At 43.6% G+C, this 25,612-nt stretch overlaps 2 protein-coding genes across 14 annotated transcripts; both read left to right on the forward strand.

Annotated features, from left to right (window-relative positions):
• The first annotated feature begins 3,907 nt into the window (after window positions 1–3,907).
• Window positions 3,908–21,397, forward strand: Pan2 (poly(A) specific ribonuclease subunit PAN2). 13 transcript variants are annotated; one of them, XM_015483202.2, is made up of 26 exons: window positions 3,908–4,083; window positions 4,666–5,060; window positions 8,229–8,398; window positions 8,501–8,621; window positions 8,793–8,870; window positions 9,736–10,003; window positions 10,402–10,744; window positions 10,943–11,039; window positions 12,274–12,393; window positions 12,601–12,720; window positions 13,001–13,129; window positions 13,569–13,768; window positions 13,875–14,023; window positions 14,142–14,248; window positions 14,685–14,783; window positions 14,891–14,964; window positions 15,284–15,422; window positions 15,715–15,858; window positions 15,989–16,048; window positions 16,439–16,529; window positions 17,326–17,483; window positions 17,580–17,723; window positions 17,850–18,029; window positions 18,381–18,474; window positions 19,545–19,778; window positions 20,765–21,397. In XM_015483202.2, the coding sequence occupies exons 2-26, from the start codon at window positions 4,779–4,781 to the stop codon at window positions 20,797–20,799; spliced, it is 3,636 nt and encodes a 1,211-aa protein (XP_015338688.1). In that variant the 5' UTR covers window positions 3,908–4,083; window positions 4,666–4,778; the 3' UTR covers window positions 20,800–21,397. The 13 variants fall into 13 exon arrangements, with proteins under 13 accessions (XP_015338688.1, XP_015338694.1, XP_015338691.1 ...); XM_015483208.2 differs by having other exon boundaries at window positions 19,545–19,742; XM_015483205.2 differs by having other exon boundaries at window positions 13,875–14,011.
• Window positions 21,398–21,903: 506 nt separating this feature from the next.
• On the forward strand, window positions 21,904–25,612 carry Cnpy2 (canopy FGF signaling regulator 2). The gene is made up of 6 exons (XM_015483212.2): window positions 21,904–22,294; window positions 22,873–22,985; window positions 23,145–23,260; window positions 24,513–24,716; window positions 24,875–24,971; window positions 25,447–25,612. Exons 2-6 carry the CDS (start codon window positions 22,889–22,891, stop codon window positions 25,488–25,490), a joined length of 558 nt encoding a protein of 185 aa, XP_015338698.1. The 5' UTR covers window positions 21,904–22,294; window positions 22,873–22,888; the 3' UTR covers window positions 25,491–25,612.

A 25,612-nucleotide genomic window follows, 5' to 3' on the forward strand; every position in this document is an offset into this window, starting at 1 on the left:
AAGTTGCCACGGCTGGCTCCCAAATCGCAATCCTCCTCCTTCAGCCTCCCAAGTAACTGGGATTACAGGCATGTACTACCACACTCAACAATAACAATCCTGCATTCTTTTTTTTTTTTTTTTTAATTTTTTTGTCATTGTAGATGGACAGAATACCTTTATTTTGTTTATTTTTATGTGGTGCTGCAGATCGAACCGAATGCCTCCTCACGCATCCTAGGCAAGCACTCTGCCACTGAGCTACAGCCCCAGCCCAATCCTGCATTCTTAATCACTCCACTATATTGGATACTGTGAGGACATATGTAAAACTTGACCATTCCCACTTAACCAGCAACAACAACAAAAACAATTAAAAAAGAAACGCATCTCGAGCAGGTGTTGTGGCTCAGGGGTAGAGCACTTGCCTCGAACATGTGAGGCATTGGATTCAATCCTCAGCACCACATAAAAATAAATAAACAAAATAAAGATATTATGTCCATCTATAACTAAAAAATAAAAATTATTTAAAAAAATTAGTCTTTTAAAAAAATAAATGCATCTTGACTTGTGAAGTACCTTATTTCAGGTTCTGAAATTTTTATGGGTCTTGAAGTCTTTCTCAATTTGAGACTTCAATATGGAGATTTTTCAAAGTATCTGTCTAGATCTCTCAGCACCTACCTTCTTTTTTTTTAAGAGTTTGTTTGTTTATTTATTTATTTGAGAGAGAGAGAGAGAGAGAAAATTCTTTAATATTCATTTTCTAGTTTTCGGCAATCACAACATCTTTGTTTGTATGTGGTGCTGAGGATCGAACCCAGGCCGCAGGCTTGCCAGGCGAGCGCGCTACCGTTTGAGCCACATCCCCAGCCCATGCACCTACCTTCTTGTGAGATTTTAAATCTAAAAATCTGTTGTTGGGGGACATGATGCACACCTGTAATCCCAGTGACTGGGGAGGCTGAGGCAGGAGAATTGCAGATTCAAGGTTAGCCTCAGCAATTTAGTGAAACCCTGCCTTGAAAATCAAAAAGAGAAGAAGAAGACAACGACGACGACTGGGGAATAGTTAGTGGTAGAGTGCACCTGAATTCAATCCCCAGTACCAATAAACAAATAAATATAAGGACCTGTGAAGTCAGATAAGTTAGATAGATCCTCACACACTTTTGCTGTTTGAACCCAGAGCCTTTAGTATGTCAAGCAAATGCTCTACCACTAAACTATATCCCTAGCCCAGAGAATTGTTTTAAAACTGTACCCTTCAGGTCTGGGAGTGGAGGGGGGGGGGGGCTCAGTGGTAAAGCATATACAAGGTCTTAGGTTCAATCCCCAGCACTGCCCTTCTCTAACAGGCAAAATAGCTTATATCCTCTGTGAGGAATTTCTTACACTGGAGTCCCTCTATGTGGTCTATAGAAACACTAATGACAGCTGGTGCTGGGGTGGCTGACATTCGAGTGTGTGATGTGTGACCATGTTGGGACTGGGATTTGCTGGGGTATCCTGTATTTTCCCAGGAGGCTGGTTGTGGTGAGGGTATTGAGCTGGGGTGGATGGGGTGGGGACCTAGGGAAAAGATCAAGCTGACTCATGTGCTCCCTTGAGAAGAAGGCAAAGCCTGATTTCCCCTAGGGTCAGGAAGGCCTGAGGGTCTCATGTTCTTCCATGAAATGGAAGTGCTGGGGATTGAACCCAAGACCTTGTATATGCTTTACCACTTCCTTCCTTTGAATGAAAGATGTCTCTTATTCAAACATAAAAACTGGGGGCTGGGGTTGTGGCTCAGAGGTAAAGTGCTCATCTAGCATGCGAGGGGTACTGGGTTTGTTCCTCAGCACCACATGAAAATAAAATAAAGATACTGTGTCCACCTATAACTAAAAAATAAATATTTACAAAAAAATAAAATAAAAATTGTGACCCTTGATGATAGGAACTAAATAATTGGTGTGTTAGAGTAGAACCCAGATGAGCTGCAAACTCTCTCCAAGTTGGGATGGTTGAGGGAGAGGTCCAGAGTTCAGTCATGGCTTTATCGCTTTTGGGCTTTGAGGCTTCAAAAAAGTCACTTCTCTAATTCTAATAGGTGCTAACTCTCACTGTGAGTGTGCACTGTACAGTGAGAGATAAACTTTGTTCTAATAGAGCCTACTTTGGGGGTTACTGGTAAGTGATGTGGTGAAGAAAGTAGCAAGAACAGAGACAATGGAGGTAGTGGGGTCAGAATAAGGCTCTAGAGGAAGATGTGTTAGCTGAGACTTTGGACTTCTGAGCTGACAGTGAAGTGTAGATAAGACCTGGCCAAACATGAAGGAGATAGGGAGAGTGCTCCAGGTAGAAGGAGCAACCAGACACAGGGTTTAGAAGAATAGAAAGTTTCAATATAAAACAAAACAAAACAACAACAACAACAAAATAGAAGAATGGAAATTTCAGTGAGAGCAGCAGAGTGCAAGGAGGAAGGACAGTGATCTGGAGAAGGAACAGGTGCTGAAGGGAGGCCCTTTATCCTGAGGACAGTGGGAAGTAACTCAAGGATATTGGACAGGCAGGGGAATAGTATGTATTAGGCATATCACTTCCACAGTGACCAGGTGGATAACAGGAGGCAAGACTGGAGACAGGGAGGTACAGGGACAACCTTGTTTTAGTGATACTGGAAGCTGGGTCCTTGTCCTTGATGACTATCTGATAACAAGACAAGGTTTTGAGAAAAGGGAGGAAAATTATTGCTTTGCTAGCCAAAGAGACCACACAGGGGACTGGAGTTGTAGCTCAGAGGTAGAGCGCTTGCCTAGCACGTGTGAGGCACTGGGTTCAATTCTCAGCACCACATATATAAATAAGTAAATAAAGGTCTATCAACAACTAAAAAATAGTAAAAAAAAAAAAAAAAAAAAAAAAGAGAGAGAGAGACACACACACACACACACACACCACACAGGGAACTCCTCTCCCAGAGGTTGTGATTTTTAACTGCCCGGGCGAAGAGTGGACTTTTAAAAGGGGGGATTCAAAGGATAACCTCCAGGTTGCTATAACAGGAATCATATTTGTAGCCTCAAGAGATATCAATAAATTAAACACACACACACTCACACACACACACAAATACCCACTAATGACAGCTGAGCTAATGTGCTATGAGACACCTCACAACCTGGACCCATTCCAAAATAATTCAAGCTTTCAGTTGGGTCCCAATAATCCCTCAGAATAACCGTCTGATGTAAATCCATATTTTGGGAAGGCCAACGTCTCAATTGCTGTGCTCATCTCCTTGCGGGATAACATCCAAATGAATTAGGGAAATTTGATAGCGGGGAACATGTGTATGCGGGGGCGACTCTTGTTCCCCGAGAATATTACCGGAGGCCCGGGGTTGGGTGAGGTGGGAGACAACCACAGACGGGAATTTCAGATGGATGCTTTTAGAATCTTAGAAAATGTGGCCACTTGGGGCGAGTCAGGAGTCGGGCTCCCGCTTCCTTTTTCTATCTCCCATATCTAGAAATCATAGGAAATGCCAGCAAGTTTCGGGGGCATAGGGTCAGAGGTGGTGTAGTGGCTCATAGGAACACCGCAGGCAGAGGGAGTGACTAGGCTATGCTGGGAATACCCAGCATGCGATTCCCAGCGCTTTGCCTTGGGCGCCTTTTAGTCCAGTTTCTCTTTGAAGTTACAGAGAGCCTAAAAGTTCGGTTTCCAAGTTAAGGGCTAATGTTATTCAAGAAGAATTGAAAGTGAAAAGATTACTTTTTAACATCACCAAACAGGTCCGCGTCTAAATCCGTTTTGTCCCCATCGGTGCCCCGTAACCTTTTTTGTTTCCCGCCCAGCTCTTGCGTCACACGTCTTTTCCCGCTGTCGTCTCTACCTAGCTCTTTATGATTGGCTTAGACGCGACCCGAGCCCTTCCTGATTGGAAGCGGTGACTGGCAGTTCGACCTTCCTCCCGCCGCCGTGTTAGATTGAGCTAGAGGCGCGGGGAAGAACTGGGGAAACTGGAATTTCCCTCGGAGCTGACGGCGTTTGCTCTCCCCCTACTCGTTTTAATTCCACGCGCTCCAAAATATACGCCATGGAGAAATCTTGGTAATGACCCATTCCCCGTAAGCATCCCAGGAACACATCTGACCCTTGCCCTAATTCCTCCCCACACCGCCGTTGGGGGAGAATTCTGGGTAACCAATTTCTCTGGTTCCCCCAGAGAATTCTGGGTAACTATTCGTTTCCATCATTTTCCCCATACCCCCGCCCCATTTGTGGATAACTGGCCACCCTAGAGAATTCTGGGTAGTTATTACAGAGGATTGTGGAAAACTGACTGGTTTTGGCTTCCTCGCTGCCTACCTTTTTCCAGGAAACAAGCATCATAGACCTTGCTTTCTAACTCCAACCTCTTCGCAGTACTTGTTCCCTTTACCTGGTGGTTCAGGGTTGAACCAGGAAGTGAGCAGATCTGAAGGGAGGAGAAAGGGAAGTCGAAGATCAGTTAGATAGTGGGTTCTTCCACCTTCACCCTACTGCCCATCCCTCTCCTGCCTGTTTCATCCTCTGCCTGACAGTCTCATCCCTTCTGCCTGCCTCATCACTCTTCTGCCCATATAATCTAGAGGACACTAAATACTAGTATCTGGGCTTACTCATGACTCAACTACCTCTTTCCCCTTGCAGGCCATGATGTCCATTCTAGGCCCACTGGTGCTCTTCTGCTGAAGGTTGGCTCAGGCATTTACAGGGACTGTGGCAAGGAAGGGTGTGACGCAGGTCTATCAGCTGTCATCATCATGAACTTTGAGGGTCTGGACCCTGGACTGGCAGAGTATGCCCCGGCTATGCATTCTGCCTTGGACCCTGTCCTGGATGCCCACCTGAATCCAAGTCTGCTACAGAATGTGGAGTTGGACCCAGAGGGAGTGGCCTTGGAGGCTCTTCCCGTGCAGGAATCAGTGCACATAATGGAAGGTGTCTACTCTGAATTGCACAGCGTCGTAGCTGAAGTGGGTGTGCCTGTGTCTGTCTCCCACTTTGACTTACATGAAGAGATGCTGTGGGTGGGGAGCCATGGGGTAAGAACCGTACCCCTTTATGAGGGATGAAAGGATATATTGGTATTTTCCCAAGACTTCTGCTTTGCAGGGAGCCAGAACTGAGTTGAAGTGATGAGTTAGCTAAGTCAAACCAAGAGGAGGCTAGTGGAGAAAGAATAGAATTGGCTAGGATCTAGGGATGAGTTACACAGATATTTGTTCTCAGAAGGCATCCCACACTTTTGCCATAGTTTGTCCAAGTTTTGTTTCATTTTTGACGCTGGGGATTGAACCTAGGACTACTCTACTACTGAGTTACGTCCCCAACACAACCCCCCCCACACCTTTATTTTTTTTTTGGTGGGGTACTGAAGATTGAAGCTAAAGGTGCTTTACTGTGAACCACATCCCCAGCCCTATTTATTTATTTATTCATTTATTTATTTATTTAGACAGGGTCTCACTAAATTGTCGAGACTGTAATCCTCCTCCCTCACTGAAGATTGAAGCTAGAGGTGCTTTACTGTGAACCACATCCCCAGCCCTATTTATTTATTTATTTATTTAGACAGGGTCTCACTAAATTGTCGAGACTGGCCTTGAACTTGTAATTCTCCCTCAGCCTTCCAAATCTCTGTGCCACTGTGATCGACATCCCCAGCCCTTTTAATTTATTTCTTCTATTTTGAGATAGGGTCTTGCTAAGTTGACCAGGCTGGTTTTAAACTTGGAATTCTCCTGCCTCAGCCTCCCAAGTAGCTGGGATCACAGATGTGTGCAACTGCGCCCAGCTTAGCTCATGTTTTGATTAACTGTACCTTTCACTTAATCTGTAGTCATTCAAATCAATCTTTAATGCCCCTCTTCTGTTTTCCCTTCTTATAATTATGGAATGTTTAATGAATATTTTGCATATCTTATACAAAATCGTTTTGTTGGCTGTAGCCAACTTGTGTCTGAGAGCAGTTATCTGCATTAAGTTTTTTTTTTGTTTTTTGTTTTGGTGGTGCCGGGGATGGAACCCAGGGCCTTGTATATGCAAGGCAAGCACTCTACCAACAGAGCTATATCCCCAGCCCCCAAGTTTTTGAAAATCTGAATCCATATTGTTTATATGCTATGAAACCAAAAGTTTTATAATAAATAATATGGTACCAGGTGCACTGGTGCATGTCTATAATCCCAGAAAATTGGGAGACAGAAGCTGGAGGATTGCAAGTTTGAGGAAAAAAGGATGTACTGATATAGGAAAAACAAAAATTCCCAAGATAGTATATAGCATGGTAAGTAGAGTGTAAGAACCACAAGCAATTAAGATTCATTAGACTAGAAGCTGGAGCTAGAGATGTATACATTTATTCATTTAATCAGCATTTTGTTTTGTATTTTAACAGGACAAAGAACACAAAATTTATTACATGCCTAGAGGCTGGGGGTATAGTTCAGTGGCAGAGTAAGAGTACCTCTCTAGCATGTACAAGGCCTTGGGTTTGATTCCCAGCATCACAAAGACATACACATACACATACACACATTTTATTTATATTAAATGTCCAAGGCGTGGGAGTATTAGTATTAGGCTCTTAACCAAGTTTTTGTTCTCCCAGTGCTGGAGATGGAACCCAGGGTCTTGCACACGCTAGGTAAGTACTCTACCACTGAGCTATATCCCCAACCCTCTCAACTAGTGTTTTTTGAGTCACCTACCAGGTACCATACCTTGCTTTAAGGTTTAGTTTTGGAATAAACAGTAAACAAAAAATGTACATCAGGTGCATCAGTACTCTTTAGAAAAATACAGTGGAAGAAAAAGGTTGAAGTAATGAAAGGTGAGAAATGTTACTATTTTAATGGTCAGAAGAGTTCTCTCTGATAAAGCCACTTTTTTTTTTTTTTTTTTTTCTTTTTTGTTGCTAAGGATTGAACCCAGGGCCTCAGATTTACTAAGTATGTACGCCACCACTGAGTTATACCCCCAACCCCTAAAAAGCACATGAATGGAGAAAAGGATATAGGCCAGAATGATCTAGACCCTCTAGAAGGGAGGGAAGAGCCATGCAAATAATTGGGGAAAGAATATTCTAGAGAACTTCACATACTTTGTTAAAAGAGCTTGGACTTGATCCTTCAGGCCACTGAAGGATTTTTAAATCTGGAATGGCAAGGTCTAGTTTATGTCCTAGATGGACTGCTAAGGTAGCATTATAGAGTCTGATTGAAGGAGGATGGGGCAAGACTTAAGTGAGATCAGTTTGTAGGCTATTGTAGCTCACACAAAATATGATTAAACCCTGAAGAAGCAATGAAGTCATGGATATGCAAGAAAAACTTGGGAAACATTTAGAAATTAAACAGGAGTAGACTACCAAATGACTTAGTCGACTAGGTGGATCACTGTACCATACAGAATATAATAATAATTGAAATGGTATACAAACAGTGAATTTAGAATGTAATGAGTTTGAGGTTCTCATGGGATAGCTAAGGAGTGATATTTAAAAAGTATTTGGATGCATAAGTCTGAAATTGGAGGCAGTGATCTGGTCTAGAGAAGGAAATAAAACTTGTTTAGCATTAGGATACATAGTTGAAACCTTGAAAACAGATGAGACTGCCTAGGAAGAAGGGTGAGAAGACAGTGGGCTGGGAACATCCATGTTTCAAGAGTGGTCAAAAGAATGAGAGTATATAAGGAAAAGAATGACTGTATGAAAGTACAAATTACGAGTCAGAAGTGAAATCAGGAGTGAATGACATCATAGAAGGTAGAGGAGGAATGTCTCACATACTCTGTTTTCCAGCCTGTGAATCACAGTGTCCACTTCCCAGATGACTGGTAGAGATTAAGATTTGACTGGAACATAAGAAAGCCAGCTGGCCAGTGGAGGATCAGAACATGTCCTTGGGCTTCTGAACACATCTCTAATAACACCTATTTTATTCAGCAGGATAAATTGAGGTAGAGTGTACCAGAGTATTTTGTAATGCATTAAGCAAAAGTACTTTGCAATACATTAACATAAAGCAATATTGTCATTGTTTCTATCACTAAGATTAACTGGTTCCTAGCTTTATGCCTCAGTTGCTCCTAGCCAGAAAGGACAGGCAAGGAAGGAGAAGAGCCGAGCAGTACTCAGTTCCTGACCTATATCTAGAATGGTCCTATCCTTCCACTCAGGGTATGTCTGTTGTTTTTGTCCCCTACAGGGTCATGCCACTTCATTTTTTGGCCCAGCCTTGGAGCGCTACTCATCTTTTCAGGTCAATGGTAGTGATGACATTCGACAAATCCAGAGCCTAGAAAATGGTATCCTTTTTCTCACCAAGAATAACCTCAAATATATGGCCCGTGGGGGTCTCATTATATTTGATTATTTGTAAGTGACTTTTCAGTTCTAGACTGGTAAAGAGGGAAACTTAGAGATAGTGAACGCTAAGGGATTGGCAGCTGGCCTGTTTACCTTTTCTCTCTTGCATAGACTGGATGAGAGTGAGGATATGCACAGTCTCCTGCTGACAGACAGCAGCACTCTACTCGTTGGTGGGCTTCAGAACCACATTTTAGAGATTGATCTAAACACTGTCCAGGAGACTCAAAAGGTATAAGCCTGTGTTGGACCCAGGAAAGACCCATTCAGGGCCTGAGGTCATTGGGTGGAGGGACTGTGCTTGGGCTGAACATGTGCTAGAAATGTGGATGTGACCTTTCTGTCTTTTAGCCTGTGGGAAAAATCATTATTCTCACTGTTTTCTCCTTACTTCCCTTTTTAGTATGCAGTCGAGATACCTGGAGTCACCATTATGAGGCAGACAAATCGCTTCTTCTTCTGTGGTCACACATCTGGCAAGGTGGCCAAATTCCATAACTCTTCTTACCACAGGCCATTTCACTAGAAGAGTGGGGTCTATGATGAGAGGAAAAATTCATTTATCAGTTACGTTATACTATGAGATTATCTTGCATCCTAATGTTTTTTATAACTAGGAACCTTGGAGGCAAAGGGGTAAATGAGTTCTTTTTTTAAAATTTTTATTCATTATTGATGGACCTTTATTCATTTATTTGTTTATATGTGGTGCTGAGAATCGAACCCAGTGCCTCACACACGCCAGGCAAGCATTCTACCACTGAGCCACAACCCCAGTCCCGTAAATGAGTTCTTTTGAGGGTAGCTTCTAGCTCTTGTCTTCTTTTTATGCTTTTTTTTTTTTTTCCCTTAGTACTGGGGATTGAACCCAGGGGAACTTTACCACTGAGCTACATTGTTACATTCCCATATCCCCAGTCCTTTTATATATTTTTATTTTAAAAAAATGTATTTTTGAAAAAAAAAATTTTAAATATTTATTTTTTAGTTGTAGTTGGACACAATATCTTTGTTTCATTTGTTCATTTTTATATGGTGCTGAGGATCGAACTCAGGACCTTGCGTGTGCTAGGCGAGCGCTCTACCACTGAGCCACAACTCCAGCCCCGAAAAATTTTGATAAATTGCTGAGTGTCTCACTAGGTTGCTGAGGCTAATCTTAAACTTTTGATCGTCCTGCCTCAGTCTTTAGAGTTGCTAGGATTACAGGAATGCTCCACTATACCCTGCCTTTTTCTTGTTTTTAATTCTTCATATCCTAGAGCCTTAGTTCCTTGGTAGGGACCTCACAAGTTTAGGTAGGTGACAGGGACAGAGTTAGCAGATAACAGTTATTTCTTCTTTAGGTTTCCCTGCGAGACCTCCGTAGTTTTAAGGTGGAGCATGAATTTGATGCCTTCTCAGGGAGTCTGTCAGATTTTGACGTGCATGGCAACCTGTTGGCTGCCTGTGGCTTTTCTAGCCGCCTCACTGGCCTGGCCTGTGACCGTTTCCTCAAGGTGTATGATCTGCGCATGATGCGTGCCATCACACCACTTCAAGTACATGTGGATCCTGCCTTCTTGCGCTTCATCCCTACATATACTTCTCGTCTTGCTATCATCTCTCAGTCAGGTATGAAGGGGATTGGGTAGGAGAGGTCAATGAGCAAAGGAGAAGATGGCACCAGAAGGAATATTCTCCTAGACACCATTTTGTTGGGGGGAAAAATAACTTTTCATCAGGTCCCAGGGTTTTACTTAGGCTTTGTTAGAGGTGAAAGCTTTTATTTTCTCCTTGGGTATGAGGAACACAGAAAAAGATAAAGATAGAATAGGCAAAATAATTTGAGAAGTGCTTTTTTCTGGGTAGCAAACCATCTTGTAGTTCATGGGAAGGCATCGTCATTCTGACTATAGACGTGAATTTAGGATCTGTCTTGCCTTGATATCAGGAGAAGAGGATAGAGAAGGTATAAAAGGAAGTCTCCTTTTCACTTTTCAGGACTCAGTGGGCTTCTTTCTCCCTCTTAGGGCAGTGCCAGTTTTGTGAGCCCACAGGCCTGGCCAACCCAGCAGACATCTTTCATGTGAATCCTGTGGGACCTCTGCTAATGACATTTGATGTGTCAGCCAGCAAGCAAGCACTTGCCTTTGGGGATTCTGAGGGCTGTGTGCACCTCTGGACTGATTCCCCAGAGCCTTCCTTCAACCCCTATTCACGGGAGACTGAATTTGCTTTGCCCTGTCTGGTGGACTCATTACCTCCTCTGGACTGGAGCCAGGACCTGCTGCCTCTTTCCCTCATCCCTGTTCCACTCACAACGGACACACTTCTCTCTGATTGGCCTGCTGCCAACTCAGCTCCAGCTCCCAGGTTATACCTCACCTCTGGGCCAAAAGGAGGGAAGGGGAAAAGGCCAAGATAGAATTTTCTGCTAGCTCTGTTATTTTTATACCACTTTGCTAATTTCTATCTTTAGTATTTCCTGCACCACCCCCCCCCCTTGGGCATTAGGGAGTGGATGTATAGATACTATGACTCTTCAAGCCTTAGAATCATATTGAATTATAGGCGAGCCCCACCTGTCGATGCAGAGATTCTGCGCACCATGAAGAAAGTGGGCTTCATTGGCTATGCACCCAACCCCCGCACCAGGCTGCGTAATCAGGTGTGTTCAAAGGGGAAATAATCCCACCCTAGCCAACTGGTGTTATCTTTTTCCTTTATTAGTCTTTTTTGTGTTTTCAAACAATTGGTTAGGGCATTTGGAGACTTGCTGAATTGAAGGAACTATGTTAGAGAGGATTCAAAGATGTAGAAGATGTCCTTGTTCTTAGGAAGTTTAGTATTTGGTTGAAGGTAAGACATTAGTCATGTCAGAAGTTATTATTATTATTCATATTTTTTGGTGATGCTGGGGATTGAACCCAGGGTCTATGTGCATGTTAGGTAAGCACTCCACCACTGAGCTACATCCCCAGTCCACATCAGAAATTAGTTATGTCCTATCGTTAAATTCCAAAGGAACATTATAAACATTTAGTACTAGGGCTATTTAGAAGAGAAGTGTTACTCTGGACTAGAGTGGTAAAGGGTGGCATAATGAAAGAGGTGGATATTGAACTGCAAATATGGGATATGGGTAAGTTAATGGTAATGAAGGAGAATATTCAAGATGAAGAACAGTGTTATTGGAAGTCTCAAGAGGAATTAATGCAAAAGCCTGTTCTGAGGAACTAAGAGTACACCAGTCTGGCTAGAACAGCAGTTAGTACTAGAAAGTAGTGAGAGATAAAAATTAGGGCCAAGCTGTTAAGCTTTTAACACCAGTGTGTAGTAGAGCTAGGCATGGTGGCACTTTCCTATAATCCTAGCTACTTTGGAGGTTGAGGCAGATTTGAGGCCAGCCTCAGTAACTTAGTGAGACCCTGTCTCAATAAAAATTTTAAAAGTCTGGGGGTGTAGCTCAGTGGTAGAGTGTCTCTGGGTTCAATCCCCAATCAAAGAAAAAAAAAAAAAAGAAGCGATGCACTTTGAAAGCAGCAGTCTGTGAGGGTTAGTTTGGTAACTGAAATGAGTGGATATAGGGAGACCAGTGGGGAAGCCACTACAGTTGTCCAGCTGATATGGCAGTAGAAATAAAAAGGAAACAGTGAATACTGTTTCTATTTTTCATGAAAATAGAAGGCTCAGAACTTGGTGGCTGTTTCAGTGTTGGTATAAAAGAGAGGTGGAAACCAAAGATGATTAAGATATCCAACTAGGGCTAGAAATGTGGCTCAGTGGTTGAATGGTTGGCTGACAAACATGAGGCCCTGGATGTGATCCCTAGCACTACAAAAAGGAAAGAAAAAAGAAAAGACAGACATCCAACAGAGTTAACCTTTTTTTTAAAACCCTAGATTCCTTACCGACTTAAGGAGTTGGATAGTGAATTTGATAGCTTCAGCCAGGTCACTGAGTCACCGATAGGACGGGAAGAGGAGCCACATCTCCACATGGTTTCAAAGAAATACCGCAAGGTGCTGGAGGGCCCCAAGGCAGGACTTCTGTGGCTTATGGGGAAAGGTGCCCTGGGAAGTGTCATATGAGAAAGATGAAAGGATTCTGTCAAGAAGCTTTCACCTACCACTCTGGACCCAGGAGGGAGGTTTTTAGGAAAGGCTATGGCTACTGGGAAGATTTGGGGACTCTAAAGACTCATCCTGCTTAGACTGTTTTTACCATAGGTAACCATCAAATATTCCAAGCTAGGGCTTGAAGACTTTGACTTCAAACACTACAATAAGACCCTTTTTGCTGGATTAGAGCCTCACATCCCCAATGCCTACTGTAACTGCATGATTCAGGTAAGGACTGGGTATTGTATAACTGGAACATGCCTACTGCTTTTTTTCTTCCATTTTTGTTGCCCCTCAACTCCTACTCTACTCTTCCCAAGTGTCCTCAATCAAGCTCACTGTACCTTAGACTCATCTAGTATTCTTTTTTGCCCACACATCTTCAAATCTCCACTGTGAGCTCCACAGCTTTAGTGGAATTCTACTTTGTATTCTCCAACAGCTTACTTAACCTCTCCATCTCTCATCTCCTCCCAGATACCCTCACCTCTTCTGCTCTTCCCTCTAGGTGCTCTATTTCCTGGAGCCTGTTCGCTGTCTAATTCAGAACCATCTCTGCCAGAAGGAGTTCTGTCTGGCATGTGAACTGGGCTTCCTCTTCCATATGTTGGACCTCTCTCGTGGTGATCCTTGCCAGGTCAGTGCCTGGATACCTGGGACACTTAAAATGGAAGGAGAAGGGGAGAGGCATGGGGAAAATGGAGGAACTGTGATTGGGCGAAGGTGGGGGAGCGTGCATGGGGGCAGGAAAGTTGGTAGAATGAGATGGACATGATTACCCTAGGTATGTGTATGACTGCACATATGGTTTGATGCTACATTGTGTACAACCACTGAAATAAAAAGTTGTGCTACAATTGTGTACAGTGAATCAAAATGCATTCTGCTATCATACATACCCACTTAAAATAAATAAGTTAATTTAAAAAAAGTTATACGGATGTAGTAAAACTGAATTTATTTTTAAATTAAAGAAAATGGAAGGGGAAGGGAGATGGACAGTAGGCAGGGACATTGTTGTACAAATGGCCACAAAAGAGAAAATAACCCCTTTCCATCCACATACCCCTTTCCAGGGCAGTAATTTTCTTCGGGCATTCCGTACCATTCCTGAGGCCTCAGCCCTTGGTCTGATCCTAGCTGACTCAGATGAGGCTTCAGGCAAGGGCAATCTGGCTAGGCTCATTCAGAGGTGGAATCGCTTCATTCTCACTCAACTGCATCAGGATATGCAGGAGCTTGAAGTACCCCAGGCATATCGAGGTGCTGGAGGCAGGTATAGCATTGGTTGGGAATAGTTAAAGAAACATGATAGGCCCTTCTGGGACTTAAAGGGTCTCCTTACTTCCTCAGTATGTATATGTTGCCTTCCCCACTCTTAGCAGCTTTTGTTCATCGGGGGACTCTGTCATTGGGCAACTGTTCAGCTGTGAGATGGAGAACTGCAGCCTTTGTCGCTGTGGCAGTGAGACCGTGCGAGCTTCATCCACTCTGCTTTTCACACTCTCCTACCCTGAGGGTAGCAACTGTGGTATACCCTGCAGCTGGGTTGGGAAGCCTCCCCTAGGTGTCCTGTAACCTTGGTGGGGGGGTGGATTAATTATGGGTGGAAGGGAGAACCTGGAGTGAAGTATCCAGTTTCCTCTCAGATAAAACCGGGAAGAATTATGACTTTGCTCAGGTGCTGAAGCGAAGCATCTGCCTGGAGCAGAATACACAGGCCTGGTGTGACAACTGTGAGAAGTACCAGCCCACGGTGAGTGGGTATTACCCTGAACTGGATGGAGTACAACCATGTTGGGGACTTGGCCAGGTCCCACTTGGACCTGACTATGTTGGCACTATAATCTAGGGATATATATATATATAGGGGGTGGGAAGAAACCAAATTTGAGGCTATAGGCCCAGGTTTTACTATTCCTGTACAGGTTTCTTACCCTGTAGATTCCCTGATATTTCTTTCTTTTTTTTTGGTCCTGGGATTGAATTTGGGCACTTGACCACCGAGCCACATCCCCAGCCCTATTTTGTATTTTATTTAAAGACAGGGTCTTAATGAGTTGCTTTGCTCTTGTTGAGGCTGGCTTTGAACTCGCAATCCTCCTGCCTTAGCCTCCGGAGCTTCTGGGATTACAGGCGTGTGCCACCACCCTCAGCTTCCGTGCTATTTCTTGTTTATTTTGTTTTCTCAGATTCAGACCCGCAATATCTGCCATCTGCCAGATATTCTTGTTATTAACTGTGAAGTGAACAGCTCAAAAGAGGCTGATTTCTGGAGAATGCAGGCTGAGGTAAGGACTGAGGCTGGAAACAGGGCCTTTAGGAGTACTTTATATTTTTCTTCCTTTCTGTGTGATCATGTTCTTGAAGAATCAGATGTTTTATCCTTTGTGTTCAGGTTGCCTTCAAGATGGCAGTAAAGAAACATGGTGGGGAAATCTCCAAGAACAAGGAATTTTCTTTGGCTGATCGGTAGGTTCTGTCTTAGGAGTTGTCAAAGGATTGAACTAGCTGGGCATGGTGGCACATGCCATTTGGGAAGCTGGGGCAGGAGGATTGTAGGTTCAAGGCCAGCCTGGGCAACTTAGCAAGAGAGTGTCTCAAAAATTTTTTAAAAGGATTGAGGATGTAGCTCAGTAGTAGAACATTTGTGAAGCTTGTGTGAAGCCCTAGGTTCAATCCCTACTACTATGAGAAAAAAAAAAAAAAAAACAGATTAAACTACCCATAGTAACTCTTATCACTGACTAGCTCTCTTCAGAGTACATTTCCAATTCTTCTGTCCTGATAGGAAAGAACTAGGGAGTCCAGAGGGTGTGCTGTTGTGTCCCTCCATTGAGGAGTTGAAGAACGTCTGGCTTCCTTTTTCCATTCGCATGAAGATGACCAAGAACAAAGGGCTGGATGTTTGCAATTGGACTGAAGTGCAGGTTGTTGGAAAAATTGGGAAGAAGAGAGGGACTAAGGGAGAAAAGGTGGGATAGAAGGTGAAGTAGGACAGGGGCAAGGTGGAACTTAGTAGAGGAGAAAGAAAGGAATAAGGCCTAGTATTTATCAGCTGTGGGATTTTCAGTTTAGTGCTATGCGTCATAGATGGGCTAGAATGGACGTAATGCACCCTGGTCCCCCATTCCCTATTCACCCAACTCCTTGTCCTCTAGCTCCACTCCCCCTACACCTATCCTTAAACTTAGCTTAGCAGCCTGGGTACCCTCCTCACAGTGGGGCCCAGCCAGGGCAGAGGAGGAGCATGGTGTCTATGTGTATGACTTGATGGCTACTGTGGTACACATCCTGGACTCACGCACAGGGGGCAGCCTGGTGGCTCACATCAAAGTTGGAGAGACCTACCACCAGCGCAAGGAGGTAAGTGAGATGGTATAGAGCAAGGTCACTCCTGGGGATGACCATAGTAGAGTCCCAGATCTGTCCTTGAGCTTCTGACACAGTGGTCCAGCCATAACTTTGGCCTCAGCCTTTCTCTGATTCTACACAGGGCGTTACTCATCAGCAATGGTATCTCTTCAATGACTTCCTTATTGAACCTATTGATAAGGTGAGTTGCAACATGTTCTATTCTCTTTTCATCTCCCCTTTCCTAGCATTCTCATTCTCTAGGTCCTGTAGAATGCCAGGCATATTCAAGAGGGAGGAAGGAATATTCAGGAATAACAGGTGTTAGCTAAATTAAAAACATCACTTGAGTCTTGGCCTCTGACTTGGGGAAGAAGAAAAAGGGACATATGTATACATAGGCCAAAAGTACTTTTTTTACTTTTCTTTTCCTCCTTCGCTCCTTTCTTCCCTCCCTCCCTACCTTTTCCTCCTTCCTTCTTTTTCTCTTTCTTCCTTCTTTTCTGCTAGGGATTGAACCCAAGGCCTTGCACATGCCAGGCAAGCACTTTACCATTGAATTATATCCACAACCTCTTTTTCTCTTCTCTAGTATGAAGCAGTGCAATTTGACATGAATTGGAAAGTACCTGCTATCCTTTATTATATCAAAAGGAATCTCAATTCCAGATACAACCTGAATAGTAAGTGGTACAGGAGTAGACCTTGGGTGTGGGCAGCTTAAATTGGGCTTCAGAAAGACATCTGGGAAATAGCTTGTTAGTATACAAGATTGGTAACCACTGCTATTTCCAGGGATACTATAGAGATTCTGTTTATCAGACATTAAACTTAGAAGCTGGAAATCCTGAGGGTGGAATGGGAGAGAGGGTGAGGGGAAGTTTGATCAAAATGGTTTTATGTTATGAATCTCTCTTCTTTTAGAGTTGAGCTCCTTATTAAGTCCCTGTTTGGTACCTTTAAATCGTAGTTTCTCTGTAGCCTTATTTTTCTGGATTTTCTAAGGTACAAATTAACAATCTTATTCTTTTTTTCTCTAGATTTTTTTAATGTTTATTTTGGTTATTTATTTTTATGTGGTGCTGAGGATCAAACCCAGTGCCTCACATGTGCAAGGCAAGTGCTCTGCCACTGAACCACAACGCCAGCCCCTTTTATATTTTTTCACGGAGTCTCTCTGTCTCTTTTTTCTTTTTGTGTGTAGCCCTGGAGTTTTGAGTCCAGGGCCTTATGCATGCTGGGCAAGTACTTTACCTTAAACTACATCCCAGTCTCTTTTCTTGGCATATTTCATGATAATTTTGTGATTTGATCTATTCTGTTTATGGGCTGTGTTTATCAAATACAATCTTTTTACTCATGCTTTGATTACTAAGGGATCACTATACATACCAGAATCTCTGATTTGCCATTGTAGGCTTCTCTCCCCTAGTCAGTTCCTTATCCCCAGCTCTCTGTCCTCTGCATTCTCTCTTCCAGTCAAGAACCCTATTGAGGCTAGTGTGCTGTTGGCTGAAGCCTCACTGGCACGGAAGCAACGGAAAACACATACTACCTTTATTCCACTGATGCTGAATGAAATGCCACAGGTTGGGGACCTGGTAGGCCTCGATGCTGAGTTTGTCACCCTAAACGAGGTAACTAAGACCAAAAGGATGGTGCATTAGAACAGAACTCGAAGGATACTAGGAATTGTAAACATCTCTCTGATTTTGTTAACTCTTATCACGTAGGAAGAAGCAGAGTTACGCAGTGATGGTACCAAGTCTACCATTAAACCAAGTCAGATGTCAGTAGCAAGGATCACTTGTGTTCGGGGCCAAGGGCCCAATGAGGGTATCCCCTTCATAGATGACTACATCTCTACTCAGGAGCAGGTATTAGCATATGAGGTGCCAGTGAGGCAGATGCTGTGCTTATATAAAGTGCTTGAGAACCCAGGAAAAAGTGGTAGGAGACTGCACCTTACGTAGTGAGTAATCTGTCCTTTTCTATTTTCCTAGGTAGTGGATTACTTGACTCAGTACTCGGGGATAAAGCCAGGAGACCTTGATGCCAAAATTTCCTCCAAACACCTCACAACTCTCAAGTCTACCTACTTAAAGCTTCGTTTTCTCATTGACATTGGAGTCAAGTTTGTGGGGCATGGCCTGCAAAAAGACTTCCGGGTCATCAATCTCATGGTTCGGATAGGGCTTTTCTAAGAGTCATTTTTTTTTTTTTTTTTTTGGTACTGGTGATTGAAGTTGGGGGCACTCAACCACTGAGCCACATCCCCAACCCTTTTTTATATTATATTTAGAGACAAAGTCTCACTGAGTTACTTAAGGCCTAGCTCAGTTGCTGAAGCTGGCTTTAAACTCGCTATTCTCCTACCTCAGCCTCCCAAGCTGCTGGGATTACAGGCTTGTACTACCACACCTGGCTTAAGAGTCACTTTTGAGGGTGGGCCACTCAGGGTAAACTATTGTGCTTTTGGAGAATGGGAAATTATGTATCCATACTTTAAGTCTCCTATTTTTTGTCCCTGCTAGGTGCCCAAGGACCAAGTCCTTGATACTGTCTACCTGTTCCACATGCCCCGAAAACGAATGATTTCCCTGCGATTCCTTGCTTGGTACTTTCTGGGTGAGTTGCCTCTGCCTCATAGGTCCCTGTGGGGCTAAGAATAGGAAATTTTAGCTAGGCATAGTGGCTCATACTTGTGATTCCAGCTACCCAGGAGGCAGGAGCATTGTGAGTTTGAGGCCAGCCTGAGCAACATAGACCATGTCTCAAAAAACAAAAAAAGGTGTGCTGGGTTAGGGGGAGGGTTCATGTCTATAATCCCAGAACCTAGCAATTCAGGAGGCTGAAGTAGGAGGATCAAAAGTTCAAGGCCAGCCTCAGCAATTTAGCAAGCCCTTGTCTCAAAAAATAAAAAGGAGGGCTGGGGTTGAGGCTCAGTGGTAGAGCATTCGCCTAGCACATGCAAGGCCCTGGGTTTGATCCTTAGCATTGTGTCCAACTACAACTAAAAAATAAATATTTTTTTTAAAAATAAAAAATAAATAAAAAGCGGGGCTGGGGCTGGGGCTGGGGCTGGGGCTCAGTGGTAGTGCACTTGCTTGGCATGTGTGAGGCACTGGGTTTGCTTCTCAGCACCACAAATAAATAAATAAAGATCTATCAACAACTAAAAAAATATTTTTTAAAAATAAATAAAAATAAAAAGGACTGGGAATATAACTTATGGTAAAGTGCCCCTAGGTTCAATCCCCGTATACACACACACACCTAAAAAAAAAAAAAACAGAGTAAAAAAATGTATTGGCAGACAAAAGGGGAGTAGGTAGGGCTGTGAGTTAGTGGTGAGAGTTACTATTGGATTTAGTTTGTTTCAGTATTACAGGGAAGGTGTTTGACTCTTTCCATTAAGGAAAGGCATGTTTTTTGTTTAGTTTTTTTTTAATACTTATTTATTTTTTAATTGTAGTTGGACACAATACCTTTATTTATTTATTTTTATGTGGTGCTGAGGATTGAACTTAGGGCTTCGCACATGCTAGGCTAGTGCTCTACCGCTCAGCCCCAGCCCCAGCCCAGGAAAGGCATGTTTTTTAAAATTATTGTTTCCTAGGAGACAGGGTGGGAGCAGGGGAGCATGTTCCTGCCTCCCTTTGCTGGCTTTCAAACTATTCCACCTCTCATTTCTCCAGACCTGAAAATTCAAGGGGAGACCCATGACAGTATTGAGGATGCCCGCACAGCCCTTCAGCTCTACCGAAAGTATCTGGAACTAAGCAAGAATGGCACTGAGCCTGAATCCTTCCACAAGGTGCTCAAGGGTCTTTATGAAAAGGGCCGGAAGATGGACTGGAAAGTGCCTGAGCCCGAGAGCCAGACGAGTCCCAAGAGTAAGGCCTGGGATGGGACAAGGGAAACTGGATTGGGTAGGTTTTGATTGCATGGAGATTTATACATACCACAGTAATAACAATACCATCCCTGCCTTATATTTGTGAAATACAGTTTACAAAAGCACTTAATCCTTTTAATAGTCACTGAAGCATAATATATTATTGAAACTCTCTATTGGTCCAGAATCTCCTCTTGCCCAATTCTAAAATGTTTGGGGAGCATCCTTGTCCTCTTTTGTCTTGCATTTTTTCTTCATAAAAAGTATTCTAGTGTTTGATGGTGTGCACCTGTAATCCCAGCTCCTCAGGGGGATGAGGCAGGAGGATCACAAATTAGAGGGCATCCTCAATGAGTTGGTGGGACTGTCTCTCAAAAATAAACGGGACTGGAGGGCTAGGGTTGTAGCTCCGTGGTAGAATGTCCTGGTAGAATATTCACCTAGCACTGGGTCTGATTCTCAGCACTGTATATAAATAAATAAAATAAAGGTCCAGGGGCTGGGGTTGTGACTCAGTGGTAGCACACTTGTCTGGCATGTGTGAGGCACTGGGTTCAATCCTCAGCACGAAAGAGGGGGGGGGCGGGGAGAGAGAGAGAGAGAAAGAAAGAAAGAAAGATATTGTGTGTCCATCTACAACTAAAAACGGTATTTAAAAAAAAAAAAAGGTCCAGGGGCTGGGGTTGTAGTTCAGCAGTAGAGCACTCACCTAGCACGTGCAAAGCCTTGGGTTTGATCCTCAGCACCACATAAAAATAAATAAAATATAAATAAAGGTATTGTGTCCAATTACACCTTAAAAGTAAAACATTTTTATAAAAAGGTCCATAGGCAACTAAAAATATTTATATATATGACAGGACTGGGGAAAAAAATGGCTGGGGAATTAGCTCACCCAGGGGTGTAAAGCACCCCTGGGTTCAGTCCCCAGTACTGAGGGTGAGGGGAAAGATAGTAGTTTTCCAGGTGTTTTCCCCAGTTGACCTTCAGAGTGTTGCTCTTGGTTTTGTCTCTTAACAGATGCAGCTGTCTTTTCCTCAGTGCTGGCACTTTGACCTGCCTTCTTCCTTCAGTGTTCTATGACCCTAGAACTTGAGGATGGCTTCCCAAGTTGGCTTTACCCTGCCCACTTCCAGAATTGGACCTGCTCAGGGTCCTCAGATGGTGCTACTAACCGAACTGGAATGTAACAAAGTTGTTGCAAAGGTTTTGGGAGCCCGGTTCCTTCTTGATCCTTTGCAAAACAGTGGGTCAGAAAAAGGAATCTAGGATTGACCCAGATGGAAAGTAACTGGTATTCTTAATAAATATCATGAATGATTAATATCCAGGCAGAAAAGCACCTGGAACCAAATCTTTTAGTTCCTAGCCGGCTAGGAACTGAAGTCCTGGATAGTGACAGGCTACAACAGGAGCTCCAGACTTAGCTCAAACTTGAGGGATGCCTGGAGGAACCAGCATGTAGTCTTGGCCCTAGCAAACCAGTATTGCCAACACCATTGCCAAAAGGCACTTTGGGTCCCGGAGAAAGCTTGACCTGATGACAACTGAGAAGCATCTGTCTTCCATTCATTTTCCTGTCTCAAGTTTTGTTTTAATTTTTTTTTAAATTGTTTTAAACCGCATGTTTTATAAAATAAAAACAAAAATTATTGTCTGTCTTCTCATTATATTATAGAGAACTTCTAGTGTGGGGTTTTCTTAACTTCCTCTTCTTTGTTTTGGCTTTATATAACCATGGAAAACTAGTGTTCAGGTCCCTACCTAGAAATGAAGGTAAAGTTCTGGATCTACTCCTAGATCCAAATTATGGATCTAGGAGTATATGTTTCCTAAAAAATGCTAAGTCTTTGCTGTAGCTGCCTAATTTCCTAAAGTCGGATTGTTTGAAGATTTACAGTGCCTTTTCCCAGTTAATTTTGTGAGCTGACAAACTACAAGTCCCAGTTTCTTTTTTAAGACTTGTAACTACTGATAAAAAGTACGTCTAGTGCTGCGGTGCTTCCTGGGAATTGTAGTTTCCTCTGTACTTGAAACTCCGGCTTCTTGCCGGCTATCAACATACCTTTTTGAATGTCCTTGCCTACATGGACTGATAAGGCGCGTGCCTTTCTATCCCTGTACACCACGCAGGGCTTCTGTCCTCGCTTTAAGCTACTCTGGTTCGGGTGACTTCTGAGGTCACGTGGAGTTGTTCGCCACGCAAGTCTGGGTCCTTCTGCGATCGATGGGGTCCTCGCTGCCTCAGAGCCACTCATAAGCTGCCTGTTCGCGCGAGAGTTTAGAGGGGCGGGCTTGGGGTCATTCCCTGTTGGGGGCTTGCACAGCTGTGCCTCTGAACCAGCTGGGTGCCTAATTAGGTGTGCGGGAACCTGGATTAGGCGGCTGCCTAGGGTACCCCTAGCGTGGAAAGCGCAGAAGGGCTCTGGAGAAGCCTGGACAGCCCCTCTCTCCTGCAGCCAGGTGCTAGGGTTGGGAGCCACCGAGGCCAAAGTGAGAGTCCAGCCGTCTTCCAGCGCCTGGGCCACGGCGGCGGCCCTGGGAGCCGAGGTGGGACTGACGCGGGCAGCCCAGGCGCGGGGCGCTAAGGGTTGGGAATAGACCTGAGCGAAAGCATTGGCGGAGTCCATAGAAAGGGGAATGGTCTGCACGGGTAGCCAGCAATAACTTATAGGTTGGAGGTGGAGATGCAGGATTCTTCGGTGCTGGACCCAAATAGGCCCTAGTTATTGAGAAGTCTCACCAGCTTCCTGGCCTGAATGAGGCTCCTTGATGGCTGGCACCCTCTGAGTCTGTGCCAACCTCTGTCCAGTGGCTGCCACACAGCCTTATGAGCCTTCAGCATCCTGTGCTAAAGTACCAACATCCAAGGCCTCACCTGTCGACATAGTTTCTGGAACTGAATTCCAAGTACTAAGCTGGCGCTCACCCACCTCCTGGAGGAATGGGGCCCCTCAAGCACTGGCACAGAGGAACCCTTATGAGTCCCGGCCATTTCCTGGAAAGTAGAATCAGAGTCACACTGAGGCCTTTCAAGGCCTTTGGATGGGAAGGAGAGGGTGCGGGTGGGGCATCAGGGAAAAATGGAGTTGGCTCTCATTCCTATATTTTTTCCCATACAAACCTAGGTGGAGCGACCCCATTATGCTAAAGATGAAAGGCTGGGGTTGGCTGGCACTGCTTCTGGGAGCCCTGCTGGGAACTGCTTCAGCTCGAAGGAGCCAGGATCTACACTGTGGAGGTAAAGGCACAAAGAGAAATGGGAGGAAGCAGATTCTTGAGAGGCATTAGGCAGATACAAGGCATGGGAGAAGGATGAATGGAAATCCTTGGGTTGATCAATTCTCCTTCTACCTCTGCGCCTTCCCCTCCATCCCTCAATTCTCTCTCCTTGCACCAGCTTGCAGGGCTCTGGTGGATGAACTAGAGTGGGAAATTGCTCAGGTGGATCCCAAGAAGACCATTCAGATGGGATCTTTCCGGATTAATCCAGATGGCAGCCAGTCAGTGGTGGAGGTAACTGTTACTGTTCCCCCAAATAAAATAGCTCAGTCTGGCTATGAATGAGAACTCAAGAAGGACCTTGGTTTAATTGAAGTGAAGAAAACTGAACCTAAGGGTTATCTAAAAGATTAGGCTCCGTCTCATTTGGAAGAGGCTGGATGCTTAAACCCTGTGCACTTGCTTCCTGACTCCAAACTTTAATAATTTATTTCTGCCACAGAAGTTATTAGCAGACAGGGAAACTTGAACAGCTCCCTTCTCCACTTCCTTAATCCATAGGACTTATGCTTCACTATGGAGTACATATAAACATTCATTCAAAAAAAGAATAAAAGGTCTTATCCTTGTAATTAGGAAATTTCTTTTAGTGGAAACATAATACAAACACATAAAGCTCTACCTAGTGAGTAGTATATACAAAAATGTTAACGTTATGATGTTTTCTACATTGTCTCTTTAATGCTTTTATTCAGAGCAGGAATTAATCTCATTTTAATACCAAAAAGAACAAATATATATTACTTACATCCACAAGAGTTAAGAGAATTAAAGGGAAATAACACAGTTTGTTAATCAAAGAGAGCAAGAGTGGTGGTACATACTTGTAATCCCAGCAACTTGGGAGGCTGAAGCAGGAGGATCACTAATTCAAGGTCAATCTCAATAATTTAGTGGAACTCTAAGCAACTTAGTGAGACTCTGTCTCAAAATTAAAAATAAAAAAGGGCTTGGGATGTGGCTTAGTGGTAAAACACCCCTGGGTTCAATCCCCAGTCAAAAACAAAGACAAAAAAAAGTTAATCTACTTTTGATTTGGAGCCAATGTGTAATCAGGCAAAACAAGAACATTATATTTGGAAGTTGAAACTATACAAGTAAACCATGCTTTTTAAATAATCTTTATTTATTTATTTTTTATGTGGTGCTGAGGATTGAACCCAGGGCCTCCCACATTCTAGGCGAGTGCTGTACCGCTGAGCCACAACCCCAGCCCCAATCATACTATTTTTAATTAGAGAAAGTGTTTTAGAACAGGTTGGTTGAGCTAGATTTGGAAGGAAAAGTAAGGACATAAATTACTAGTTTATGGGCTAGGGGTGTGGTTCAATGGTAGAACACTCGCCTTGTACGTGCGAGACCCTGGGTTCGATCCTCAGCACTGCATAAAAATAAATAAGTGAAATAAAAGTATTTTTAAAAAATTAAAAATAAATTACTAGTTTATGAGTTAGACAGAGTGACCCAATGCTGAGGACATTTCTAGGTACCTTATGCCCGCTCAGAGGCCCATCTCACAGAGCTGCTAGAGGAGGTATGTGACCGCATGAAGGAATATGGGGAACAGATTGATCCATCCACCCACCGCAAGAACTACGTTCGTGTTGTGGGCCGGAATGGAGAATCCAGTGAACTGGACCTACAAGGCATCCGAATTGATTCAGATATCAGTGGCACACTCAAGTTTGCGGTGAGATATTACTGTGGGTAGTTGGTTCTTGGAAATTAGGGGGTTGTTGGACAGCACACCTTGAAATTTGGGTCTGTATCTTTATCCTCTTCTCTAGAGGTGGGAACAAGAGGCCTCTTCTTGCTGTTCTGTCACTCATTTCTCCCTTGATTTGGCAGTGTGAGAGCATTGTGGAGGAATATGAGGATGAACTTATTGAATTATTTTCCCGAGAGGCTGACAATGTTAAAGACAAACTTTGCAGTAAGCGAACAGGTAAGCTACTCCTATTTAATCTCCTAATTATATAGCCTTGTGCATTCCCATCACCTGGTGCATTCCCATCTCCTCTCCCACAAAATCCTTTGATAAAACCTTCAGAATTGGCTTCCATTTCCCTTGGCCTAAGGACCTGAGTTGTTCCTCTCCATTCTCTTTCTGTAAGCTTTCAGAATTTATAGTTCTCTGATTTGAGACATAAGTGAGGGAATAGTGGGGATTTTTTTTTTTTTGGTGTGTGTGTGTGTGTGTGTGTGTGTAGTACTGGGGATTGAGCCCAGGGCCTACAGATACTAGGCAAGCACTTTACCATAGAGCTATATCCCCAGCCCAGTATTTTGTCATTTATAAGTATATATTTTGAAGAGTGGTGGTTGGTATATGTGTCTGTTTGGCTTTGGTATTTTCTTATAGTGGTACATATCAGTATAATAGTGGCATTTTTCTTTAAATTGTTATGTGCTATTTGCAGATCTATGTGACCATGCCCTTCACATATCTCATGATGAGCTATGAACCACTGGAGCAGCCCAGACCAGCTTGATGGATCACCCCACAAGGGGAAGATGGTGGCATTGCCTTTTATATTATGTTTTTATGGAAATGAACTGAAAAAAATATGAAACCAAAAGTTCAAA

Source organism: Marmota marmota, unplaced genomic scaffold (genome assembly GCF_001458135.2).
Source record: "Marmota marmota marmota unplaced genomic scaffold, marMar, whole genome shotgun sequence".
In the NCBI taxonomy this organism is placed as follows: Eukaryota; Metazoa; Chordata; class Mammalia; order Rodentia; family Sciuridae; genus Marmota; species Marmota marmota.